Source organism: Littorina saxatilis, linkage group LG4 (assembly GCF_037325665.1).
Source record: "Littorina saxatilis isolate snail1 linkage group LG4, US_GU_Lsax_2.0, whole genome shotgun sequence".
Lineage (NCBI taxonomy): Eukaryota > Metazoa > Mollusca > Gastropoda > Littorinimorpha > Littorinidae > Littorina > Littorina saxatilis.
The window spans coordinates 59,217,644-59,230,977 of record NC_090248.1 but is presented as its reverse complement, the minus strand read 5'-3'; the positions used below and the strand labels follow the sequence as shown (position 1 = coordinate 59,230,977).

Sequence of the window (13,334 nt, the reverse complement as noted above, 5' to 3'; positions counted from 1 at the left end):
TACAAAAGACTTAACATTTCTTACATACTGCTTGACTAAAATCTTTACAAACATTGACTATATTCTATACAAGAAACACTTAACAAGGGTAAAAGGAGAAACAGAACCGTTAGTCGCCTCTTACGACATGCTGGGTAGCATCGGGTAAATTCTTTCTCGTCCCAACCAATATGGGACTCCCCCTAACCCGCGGGGGGTTGCATGGCTGTCATCCAAACCAGATTAACACTGTGCAAGTAAGTAATGGGACCGTAGCACGCACGTGCACAACATAAGCAAACCTATCATTTGTCTCACGAATAAAACAGAGCTTGATGTTCATTGTGCTCTGTTTTTGGGGTGTTCGTCTCTTCTTTGTGAAGGTTATACGTCCAAGGGTTTAGCGTGTGTGTGTGTGCGTGCGTGCGTGCGTGCGTGTTCGTGTTCGTGTTCGTGTGTGTGTATGTTGTTTCGTTCTTCGTTTTCAACGAAAACACGATTTCTGTTGCTTAAGCCTGGGCACCAAAAAAAGAGTTAATCGCTGCCTACATAAGGGAACCATGTCATGTTTATAATGAATAAAAACAGCCATTTCACGATTATGCGCGTCATACGCAAGCCAGATCATTTGTCTTTAAAATGGAGAAAAAAAATATATCTGCGTTGTGCATTCAGTAATTAACTAAATCAAAGTCAGCAAAAAGTCAGGTCACAATTATCTTCTATGACTGTGGAGTATCGACTGGTAATGATTAAGATGTAACGGGCTGAACATGTTAAAAAAATTCCAGTTCTAGAAGGTCAAGTCCTCTACTGTATGCTACAATTAATTAGTTCAATAATAATAATAAGGCCGAACGACAAGCCTTGGGAGGGTTTGAAAGAGTTTACTGGTAGAGAAAAAACACTCTCCTCTCCTTTACGTAGCGATACAAGTGCAGCGTTGCACGCAATGTTGAGACGTTCGTAACCCAGCTCACAACAGTGCGTGACTGTAATTCAGACCAAGGTGACTTTTTCTATCCTCAAATTAAGTTTGCGAAGTCGACTGCGCGAAGTCTATTTCACGAAGCTGGCTGCACGAAGCTTGAGCACTGAATTGTCGCAAAAAGACTTCGCGAAGTCGACTTCGGGCACAACAAAGGACAGCCTTATAGGCTTAGTAAGTAGGTCATGACACAAATGTGCACGGCCAATTTTTTGGTAATAATTTATATGATGATTTAATTGTTTTGAGGTTTTCTGACATTTGGTGGTTTATTTTCAATCCGCAATCCCGCTGCTGCATTGCTGGCGGCAATGTCTTGATAATAAAACCTCAGCTATCTACAATGCACGGATGTAAGTCAGGCTAGAGTAGCATTCTCTGCGTAACAAGACCATGACACCGATGCACAAAACACAGACAAGCCTTGTTTGTTCCATGACTGAAATGTATCGTCTACGCCTGCATTCTCTTTCTCAAGTTGTCTCGTCCTTTGTTTTATTCAGGAATCATGTTACAGCCAGCTGAAATTTATTGCAGGCGCACCGACTTTTAATGTAAAGCGCATTGAAAGCTGGTGTTAAAAATAGCAAGGACAGCTTCGTAGAAAGCAATAAAAGAAAGCGACATTCTGAGCCGCTTGTTCATAACATTGTCGTGTCTGCATGGGACAAGATAACAGTATGTTTAGTCTCAGAGACACAGAGAGGTTAAACAGAAAATAGATGTAAAGGGAGAAATGCAAGTGTTCTTGAATACGTCTTGCGTATTACCTTGTCGTCTTCATTTGAACACAAAAGAGCTCTGTATGTCTGGCTCTCACCACCCTACCCCACCCCACCCCCACTTCTCTGTCTCTCTGTCTCTCTCTCTCTCACACTCTCTCTCTCTCTCTCTCTCTCTCTCCCTCTCTCTCTCTCTCTCTCTCTCCCTCTCTCTCTCTCTCTCTCTGCATAACATCTTAATCGTCATTTTAATAATCAATGAACCACGTTATTATAACTAGTGTTTTGTTACTTTTAACCTGATTACAAATTCTTAGTTAATTAGTTATTCGTTTGGCTGTTCAATACATGTTATATAAATATATAATTGTAATGTATAATGTCATGTATGTCTAAAAGGGACAGGTTGGAAGATTAGGCATTGCCTAAAACCTTTATCCCTTTGTATTAAAGTTTTGAATCTGAATCTCTCTCTCTCTCTCTCTCTCTCTCTCTCTCTCTCTCTCTCTCCTTATAAAAGATAGATTGCCCATTGTTGGTTGTATATTCAACATTATTCCATTTTTACCCACTGCTTGTATTGATTCATGAAATTCGGTTGTTTGAATCGCGCACACACACACCACCAACCTCGTTTCGATTTCCAGTCTACCACACACAAAAAACAGAATTGCCAAAACTTGACTAAAAGTAAAAATAACAGGATGTATGAACTGACCAATGGCCGCCTTGCCCCACACCTCCACCACCAGGTCGTCCTGCAGGGTGTTGTTGTCATGGGATACCAGGGGTGACCGCTTGCCCAGTGGCCGCTCCACCGGCCCCCACAGGATCTCGGGGGCCGCGTGGTGCCTCACCACCATGCCCTCCTCCGCGAACTGCTCGCCCCACGGGTTCCAGTCTGCATCGTCTGCGATCTCTGTAAGTGTAACAAGGAACAAGAAGAAAAAATTATTATAGTATTATTATTATATGTAGCATGAAACGTTTCTGTGACATAAAAAAGGGTTAAGAGTTAGTGAGGGGAAGATACACTGATGGATTTGCTTTACTTTCTTTCTTTATTTGGTGTTTAACGTCGTTTTCAACCGTTCAAGGTTCGACGGGGAAAGGGGGGAGATGGGATAGAGCCACTTGTTAATTGTTTCTTGTTCACAAAAGCACTCATCAAAAAATTGCTCCAGGGGCTTGCAGCGTAGTACAATACAGTCGAGACCGGATGTAAGAAAGTCGTCGGGACCCACTTTTTGTCTTTCATACATCCGGTCTTTACTAAATCCGGTTAACCGGATGTATGAAAATATTGTGGATTGACTTTCATACATCCGGCCACGCGTCTGTTACATTCGAGACCGGATGTAAGAAAGTCGTCGGGACCCACTTTTTGTCTTTCATACATCCGGTCTTTACTAAATCCGGTTAACCGGATGTATGAAAATATTGTGGATTGACTTTCATACATCCGGCCACGCGTCTGTTACTTGATAAAAGTAGGTTTTTTTTCATTATCATATCATTTTTGTATTTATTTGTTTTTTTATGTTTAAATGTTTTGATACATATCCTTGTTAGAAGAAAAGGGTTGTGAATAACAAATGGAAAAGTACATGTACTTACATACACTGACACAGTCAGGACAACCGATAGAAAGAGCAACTGTTTGTGTAAGGAACTGTTCTGCTTTGCATAAGGCCGTGCACTCTCCGCCCCCCCCCCCCCCCCCCGTCCCTCTGTGTGTGCGTGTGTGCGCGCGTACGTGCGCGTACGTGCGCGCACCTGTGTGTGTGTGTGTGTATGTGTGTGTGTGTGTGTGTGTGGCTCAACTGTATTGTGTGTATTCCCTCCACAACCCTTTTGACAATGTTTTTGGTCGTGGAAGCTTTGTAATGACCGTTGGCGTAGCAAATAACATTTTCTGATCTCTCTCTCTGTCTCTCTGTCTCTGTCTCTGTCTCTGTCTCTCTCCCTCTCTCTCTCTCCCTCTCTCTTTCTCTCTCTCTCTCTCTCTCTCTCTCTCTCTCTCTCTCTCTCTCTCTCTCTCTCTCTCTCTCTCTCTCTCTCTCTCTCTCTCTCCAAAACGCACACATTTATAACACACACACACGCGCGCGCGCGCACTGAATACAAAAAAGTGAGTTAAACTTAAAACCAGTTTAATGGATTAAAACAACAACAACATAAAAAAAAAACTGAGTCACACCCACGACCAATGCCTCTGGTTCTAATTGTACAAAAAATGCCTTCCTGGGCTATTATGGCTCTTCAGTCATGACAAATTTATAACAGGCTAAAATGACTGAATAGACAAACAAAACAGATGAGCTAAACATAAAATCAGTTTAATGGATAAAATCAACAACAACAACAACAAGAACATAAAAACAACAACAAGAACATAAAAACAACAACATAAAATACAACAAAATAAAATACAACAACATAAAATACAACAACATAAAAAAAACATAAAAAGATAACAACTGATTCACATCCATGACCAATGTCTCTGGTTATAAATGTAACAAAAATGCCTTCTGGGCTTTTATGGGTCTTCGTGACGAATTTGTAACAGGTTAAAAAAAATGATTGAATGGAGAAACAAATTAAACAGAACAACTCCTTGACAGCTATAGAATCTGGATAAAAATCAGTTGGTGGGGAAGTTTTCAGGGCATCCTCATTTAGACTACCTTTGTGGACACCACCCGCTCAAAATGGCCACAGAGATTTCGGAGGTAAATGTTCTCCTCGGACCTGTCTACCCCATTTATCGGGAAAAGGGGTGGGTGTGGCAGCCATCCCCGCGAGCATTCGGAAGTGGCTGTGTACACCACAATGGTGGTTTGAAGGAGTGTGGCAGCCGCGAATATCTCTACATCCGAACCCCATGAACGGGGTCGGAGGGTGTTGTGAGCGAGATAATCACCTACATCTCCATCCACGTATGCAGAGAAAGCCTGGTGATTCCTGCACATGGTGTCGATTATTTTTTCTCGGACAACCATGTGCTGAGCCTGGCTACCACACAAATCAAGGCTTATGGCACGATACAGGCAGTTAGAAAGGAAATTATTCTTACCACACTTTGGTGACTTGGGTCTACTTTCGTTTTCTTACAACCGGTCTTGCAACAACGCATTTGTGCTGCTCGGGACCAGAGATTTGCTTTCATACAACCGGACTTTTATACATCCGATTTTCATACAACCGGAAAATTCTAAGTAATAACAAAGAGTAGCTTCTGCCGGGACCCTGCCTACCCCTTTCATACATCCAGACTTTCATACATCCGGTGTTTTATACATCCGGTCTATACTGTATATGACCTTACTGGGAGAATGCAAGTTTCCAGTACAAAGGACTTAACATTTCTTACATACTGCTTGACTAAAATCTTTACAAACATTGACTATATTCTATACAAGAAACACTTAACAGGGGTAAAAGGAGAAACATAATCCGTTAGTCGCCTCTTACGACATGCTGGGGAGCATCGGGTAAATTCTTCCCCCTAACCCGCGGGGGGTAATGGATTTGCTACTTGGGCCAGGATGTTGGAGGAGAGAGGGAAGCACGATGGGATGGGGTGGTCCATGTGATTGGCATGGGATGATATTGATGATATGTGTGTGCCTGGTCTTTGCCATAATCGCTCAAACTCATTAGTTATCAACAACGCCTTACGTACCTTACGTCTACGCGTGAGGTAAGACTTCCCATAGAATGTGTTCCTGTTGGAAATACCTACAAATAAGCAGCCAAGAAACGCATAAACAATGTTCATGAACTCCATCAAAAGAAAAAGACTACCTTTGACCAGTTGTACAACTCGCAGGGAGAACGACATCCTCTGTGGCACAATACAAAACTATATCACCCTCCTCCTCCTCTGTTATCTACATGTTAATCAAGAAAGACGGCGGGTCAGCACAAAATCCTCTACCCTCGCTTGACCCTCGGACTAGTTTTTCTTTCACACAGGCTATCGACCGCCGCCTCCTCCGAGCCGCTCGTGCTAAGGAGTAATCAAGACGAGCCGCTCGTGCTAAGGAGTAATCAAGACGAGCCGCTCGTGCTAAGGAGTAATCAAGACGAGCCGCTCGTGCTAAGGAGTAATCAAGACGAGCCGCTCGTGCTAAGGAGTAATCAAGACGAGCCGCTCGTGCTAAGGAGTAATCAAGACGAGCCGCTCGTGCTAAGGAGTAATCAAGACGAGCCGCTCGTGCTAAGGAGTAATCAAGACGAGCCGCTCGTGCTAAGGAGTAATCAAGACGAGCCGCTCGTGCTAAGGAGTAATCAAGACGAGCCGCTCGTGCTAAGGAGTAATCAAGACGAGCCGCTCGTGCTAAGGAGTAATCAAGACGAGCCGCTCGTGCTAAGGAGTAATCAAGACGAGCCGCTCGTGCTAAGGAGTAATCAAGACGAACGACTGGTGCACAGCCAAGCGGCGGTGTTCGCTAATCAGGCACCCCTGTACGCAAACCAGAGTTAAAGACACGGGAGGGAATTCAAGTGGTGACCACTGGTGGTGGTGGTCGGGTAGATGTGTGTGTGTGTGTGTGTGTGTGTGTGTGGGTGTGTAGAGTGAATGTCAGAGAGAGAGAGAGAGAGAGAGAGGGAGAGAGAGAGAGAGAGGGAGAGAGAGGGAGAGAGAGAGAGGGAGAGAGAGTGTGTGTGTGTGTGTGTGTGTGTGTGTGTGTGTGTGTGTGTGTAGAGTGTATTTGAGAGAGAGATAGAGAGAGAGAGAGAGATAGAGAGAGAGATAGAGAGAGAGAGAGAGAGATAGATAGAGAGAGAGAGAGAGAGAGAGAGAGAGAGAGAGAGAGAGAGAGAGAGAGAGAGAGAGAGAGTAGAATAAAAAGCTTTTTTCTAAACAATAGTCACAAAACGCCGGAACAGCAAGGACCAATAAACAGTGACCGCCGCACGGAAGCAAGGCTTTAAGGCAAGGGAGGGAATTAAGTGATGACTGTTGGGGCAGATGGGGTTGAGGTGGAAGCTAGGTCTTCCGCACAACGACTAAAATTCGACCAACAGTGACCACTAATCAGAAGGAATTAAGTGGTCATCAATACTTGGCGCAGAACGATGTGGAAACCGTTTACAGTTCAACGGTCAAAACGCAACTGAGGGTGTTCACTGTTTTCAAGTCTTAGACAGAGGGGGCTTTCAAACAAGATCATCAGGTAATAAAAGTGAATTGGTGCATGGAGATTTAGAAACAGTTTACAGTACAACGGTCCAAAAACAACTGAGGGGGTTTTCCAGTCTTGGACAGGCGGGGCTTTCAGATTTTGGCTTCTGTACAATGGCCACCAGAGACGGTGTTACAGACATGAGATTTGGGAGGAAAATGAGACCTGACAAGTTCTAGACGGGAAGCGAGGGGAGGGTCAAAAAGGCCTTTTGTGCACTGATCATCAGGGACCGCTGAGCGGAAATCTAAGTTAATGATAATTTGAGTGAAGTAGGTGGCGACCAGTGCTAGGGGGGGGGGGGGTGGGGGTGATAATAACAGCACAACGGTCAAAATACGTCCCCAGCAAAGAGTGAACACTACTCAATGAAGGCTGGGGAAACAAGAGTTAAAAACGTCTCTCTTTTTTTTTTAGAGGGGAGGGGGAAATTAAGTAGTGGCCGTTTTGTTGGGCAGAGGTGGGTGGAGTTGGACAAATAATGTTTCTGCACAGTGGTCAAAAACCAAGCAGCAGTGACCACTAATCAGGAACCGTTGTACGGAAGCATAAGCTGCAGACGAGGGAGGAAATGAAAGTGTTAGCCGGAGGGGGATTTAGACACACACAAACATCTCCTAGCTGAACAATGATCAAAATATGACCAGCAGTGATCACTAATCAATGAAAGCTGCGGAAACAGAAGTGAAAGACGGAAAGGGAAGGTGTGGGGTGGAGGGGGTGGGTGAGAGGGGTGGGGCATGGGGCGAGATAGCCTAAGTTGTGTTAGACTTAGAGGGGGTGGCGGTGGGTGGTAAAGGTTTTCTGTACGTCCACTAATCTCAAAAAAAAAGTGTGTACAATGTTCTGTACGTCCACTAATTAGAGACAGCTGAACCAGAACGGAAGCATGAGAAGAATTAAGAATTTACAATATCGTCCACCAATTCATTAGTTTGTCTCAAAGAGCACATGTATAAGTTTATCTTGTTGTGCTCCTTCGTCAACACATATTTTTGTCATGGCTTTGTAAATTTGTATAAGAAAAAAAAACACTGTTTAAACCAATGGAAGCACGAACCAGCGGCGAAGGCGGGGGGGGGGGGGGGGGGCGGGGGGGGGGGGAGGTGTGTTAGTTGAGTGGTGACCAGTGTTCCGCAGAGAGAAGAGGGGGTAAGAAAAAAGGTATACCAAACAATGGTCAAAATACTACCAGCAGTGACCTCTAATCAGTGGTGACCAGTGTTCCGCAGAGAAAAGAGGGGGTAAGAAAAAAGGTATACCAAACAATGGTCAAAATACTACCAGCAGTGACCTCTAATCAGTGACAACTGTACGGAAGTAGGAGTTAAAATCACGGGAGGGAATTAACTGGTGAGGAGTTTTGGGCGAAGAGGTGCCAGGAGAAGGTCCCCTAACAACAGTTATCTGGGACAGCTGTACGGAAACAGGAGCTAAAAGCTGCGAGAAAGTCTTAAATATACATTCGTTCTTGTGTAAACGAGACAGAACCCTCACCATGAGAAAATGTAAACTTGAAGCCATTAATCTGCACAGGCCTTTACACGAGATAAGAGCATCCTTGCACAGGGACACATACCAAACACCAACAGTCTTGCTGCTTCCTGCGCGGAATGAACTGTGTATTTTGTTTGTTTGTTTGTTTGTTTGTTTGTTTGTTTGTTTGCTTAACGCCCAGCCGACCACGAAGGGCCATATCAGGGCGGTGCTGCTTTGACATATAACGTGCGCCACACACAAGACAGAAGTCGCAGCACAGGCTTCATGTCTCACCCAGTCACATTATTCTGACACCGGACCAACCAGTCCTAGCACTATCCCCATAATGCCAGACGCCAGGCGGAGCAGCCACAAGATTGCAATTTTTAAAGTCTTAGGTATGACCCGGCCGGGGTTCGAACCCACGACCTCCCGATCACGGGGCGGACGCCTTACCACTAGGCCAACCGTGCCGGTAATGAACTGTGTATGCTGCATTACTTTCGTAACTGAAACCTTTGTCAATTTGCCGAATCAATTGAGCAACAACAACAACAACAAAAACAAAAACAATAAAAAACACTCCACGAAGACAGCAGCCACGCTGTTGATTTCTGGTGTATGTTCAAATGATACTCTTTTTTACACCCCCGGTATAGGGGTGTGTATAGGATTCGGTCGATGTGTTTGTTTGTTTGTGTGTTTGTGTTCGCATATATATAGATCTCAAGAATGAACGGACCGATCGTCACCAAACTTGGTGAACAGGTTCTATACATTCCTGAGACGGTCTTACAAAAATTGGGACCAGTCAAACACACGGTTAGGGAGTTATTGATGGATTAAGATTCTACAAGGACTTATAGAGGGACATATTAATGGTCAAAGGGAAATAACCTTCTCAGTTGGTGGCAGTGAGAATGGTAAGGACGGGGGTGTTTTTCCTACCTCGGAGGAATTTCTTGTTGTGTAAAAGCCTAGGACAGAGAGTCGGTAGTGGTTGTTGGTTTTTAACGTCCCTTTAACCAACTAGGCTATGCGGGTCCAATTCAATTGTGGTCCCTTTCTCAGTTTACATCGTGGTCTCCGTGTTTGAAACCTACTTCCATTTACGTCTATCACAGTAAAAATGAAGAAGGTTCTTAAAAGTTCATGTCTTTTCACCTTAAACCTTGTTCAAAATCTTGATCTCCTTTTAAAAGTTAAATGTCCTCGGATCAAAAGTCCAGTGGTCTACGTACTGAGCTACCGGGCCCTTTAAAGACACGGAAGGGAATTACATGTTGACCAGCGATAGGAAGAAGAGGATTTGGAGGTCTTCTCTACAATGGTCAAAATACGCCCAGTACTGACCACGAATCAATGAAGGCTGCGGAACTGGGCGTTAAAGACTGGAGAGGGAATTGTCGCTGGACCTCCAATTACTAGGGGCTGGTAGCAGGAGGGTTTGGAACGATCTTCTGCTTAATTTCTCTACACTGGTCCAATAGAGCACACTAATTAGTTACTGGTGTAGCGGAAAAAAAGAGTTTAAATCAATCAAACGTAATTAAGTGAAGACCTACACTAGATAGAAACTGCTAGCAACACATGCAGTATGAGAATATGCTTTGATCTACGTTTATAATACAATGTTCAAGATATATAGACGGTAATATATATATATATATATACAACAACGACTTCGTAACTCAGCAACCGGTGCTTGAGAAAACAAGAGATTATACTCGTATTCACATATAACTGGGTTACCGAAGAGGGAAGAAACCTATGTCATAATGCACATAAAACTGGGACAGAGAAGGGGTAAGAAGATTTAGAGGAGGAAGAGATGGAAGAAAAGCAGGAAGGCGAAGACAATAGGACTGACCCATATTGTCAACAACAAACACAGACAAGACACAGAACAAAACTGAACAAAACAATAACGCAGGGCGAAGAAGAAGAAGAAGAAGAGTGTGCCACAAACAACCGCTGCAACAAGCTGAGAAAACAGAACTATCCCATAGAAAACTAACACACTGCCCCAGACAGAAATGCTGAGGACACAAGACACTATAGCGGAAGGCATCTGTCTGGATGGCCGCGGTCGCTCTAACCCTTACACTGGCTGGAGGGGTAGTGCCAAACACAGGACGCACCAGCCCCTCTATACACGCTGTGGCAATTCCATCGAGGGACAAAGTGTCCATTGCTTGGCTCGCCACAGGCTGTCTGGGCTGAGAGGTCCTTCAGGTCCCGAGTATAGCCTGGAGAGTCGGCAAACTACCAGCGCCATCAATTTGTAGTCTGTACCCAGTAGATCTTAATTGTGTCCCTTGCTTTCTTTCTTTCTTTATTTGGTGTTTAACGTCGTTTTCAACCACGATGGTTATATATCGCGACGATGTGTCCCTAGCCCTTGCATACTGCTCTGTTGGATACTAGTGTGTCACAGTGACCTATACGCTTGGACAGTGTTGCATTTCTTACATACTGCTTGACTAACATCTTTACAAACATTGACTATATTCTATACAAGAAACACTTAACAAGGGTAAAAGGAGAAACAGAATCCGTTAGTCGCATCTTACGACATGCTGGACAGTGTTGCATTCGATGGATGTTTCGAAGAGTCGGCCACGACTATCAATTTGTAGCCTGTACCAAGTAGATCTTAATTGTGTCCCCTGAATACTGCTCTGTTGGATACTTGTGTGTCACAGTGACCTATAAGCTTGGACAGTGTTGTATTCCATGGATGTTTTTAGTACATGACTTGGAGAGTCTATCACCACCGTCTGTACCCAGTACTATCCCCTATCATTAGTAAGTTGTTTGTGTTATAATGCCCTCTGTTTTATTCAGTGGACGTTTGGAGGTACGGCTTGGGGAGCTTGCAAACTGCCACCGCCATCAATCGGTATAGTCTGTCCCCAGTACGCCTTAATTGTGTTCCCTTTATACTGTTCTTTGGAATGGGTTTGTGGATGGTGGATTTGTCCTGATATATGATTTGGAAAGTTTGCAAACTACCGCTACAATCAATGTTGTCACCATAATCAATTTGACGTCTGTATCCAATAGCTTGTTTCCCCTCTGCTGAATACATTCTTCTTCTTCTTCTTCTTCGTTCATGGGCTGAGACTCCCACGTTCACTCATGTTTTTTGCACGAGTGGATTTGTACGTGTATGACCGTTTTTACCCCGCAATTCAGGCAGCATACGCCAATTTCGGGGGAAGCATGCGGCGTATTTTCGTGTTTCTGTAACCCACCGAACTCCGACATGGATTACAGGATCTTTTCCGTGCGCACTTGGTCTTGTGCTTGCGTGGACACACGTAGGGGGTAAAGTCACTAGGAGATCTGCACATAGGTTGACCTGGGAGATCGGAAAAATCTCCACCCTTTACCCACCAGGCGGCAGCGGCCGGGATTTGAACTCACGACCTTCCGATTAGGATGCCGATGTCTTACCACCACGCCACTGCGCCCGTCGCTAAATTTGTGTCACAATGCCCTATATCCTACATTGTATTCGGTGGACCATTAGATGTACGGCTTGGAACGTTAACAAACAACCATAACCATCAGTCTGTATAGTTGTTCCCCACCAGACCTGAATGGTATTCAGGGGCGGGGCAGTTAAGCTAGAGGGGGGGGGGGGTTACAACCTGGGGTCCAGGGGTCGGTAGCAAAGCCCCCCTGAAGCTGAAGAATGTTAGCTATTTTATAAACAATCTGTGGCTTATCCTTGGTTTTAAACATGATCAACTGGTGTTAGCAGCCACGTATTATTTCTTTTAAAGTTAGTATTAAAATTTTTTGTTTAAATTGTACAGCGGGGTGGCGGGGGGTCCGGAACCCCAGTAATCCCCCCCCCCCCTTATCCGCCCCTGGTATTCCCTAAATACGGCTCTGTTAAATAGTCGTGTGTCACAGTGTCCAATATAATATAGCTTTGGCTGTATCGAAACTAACCTTACCATCAACATAATCTGTAGGTTGTTGTTATGTTGTTGTTGTTGTTGTTGTTGTTGAAGTCTGTATAAGTAACGTTGTGACAGAATACCCTATAACTGACTTTCTTTCTTTCTTTCTTTCTTTGGTGTTTAACGTCGTTTTCAACCGTTCAAGGTTATATCGCGACGGAGGGAAGGGGGGAGATGGGATAGAGCCACTTGTCAATTGTTTCTTGTTCACAAAAGCACTAATCAAACATTTGCTCCAGGGGCTTGCAACGTAGTACAATATATATGACCTTACTGGGAGAATGCAAGTTTCCAGTACAAAGGACTTAACATTTCTTACATACTGCTTGACTAACATCTTTACAAACATTGACTATATTCTATACAAGAAACACGTAACAAGGGTAAAAGGAGAAACAGAATCCGTTAGTCGCATCTTACGACATGCTGGGGAGCATCGGGTAAATTCTTTCTCGTCCCAACCAATATGGGACTCCCCCTAACCCGCGGGTCGGTGAATGTTTCAAAATACCAGTAATCAAAATTAGTCGCTCCCAGCACGCTTTCATTCTTCAACACATCCAGCTTGTCTAAATAACGTTAACTCACAGTGACCTAAATCACACTATGTGCAATCGATGCATTCTATGGTATGGGTGAAGCACAACCATGTTTCACATTACATTGCCGTATCTCTCTCTCTCTCCATAAGCAATTTGTCTCCTTCGGTATCGTGATCAACCATGTTTCACATTACATTGCCGTATCTCTCTCTCTCCATAAGCAATTTGTGTCCTTCGGTATCGTGATCAACCATGTTTCACATTACATTGCCGTATCTCTCTCTCTCCATAAGCAATTTGTGTCCTTCGGTATCGTGATCAACCATGTTTCACATTACATTGCCGTATCTCTCTCTCTCCATAAGCAATTTGTCTCCTTCGGTATCGTGATCAACCATGTTTCACATTACATTGCCGTATCTCTCTCTCTCCATAAGCAATTTGTGTCCTTCGGT

General features: G+C 44.2%; 1 protein-coding gene across 1 annotated transcript in view; it reads right to left on the bottom strand.

Annotated features, from left to right (window-relative positions):
* LOC138965238 (ribitol-5-phosphate xylosyltransferase 1-like) overlaps nucleotides 1-13,334 on the bottom strand; it is a gene marked incomplete in the record, with an annotated part of 129,142 nt that overhangs the window by 70,763 nt on the left and 45,045 nt on the right. The window contains 1 exon segment of the mRNA XM_070337365.1: nucleotides 2,408-2,608. Within this exon segment, the coding sequence (XP_070193466.1) occupies nucleotides 2,408-2,608 (201 nt within the window).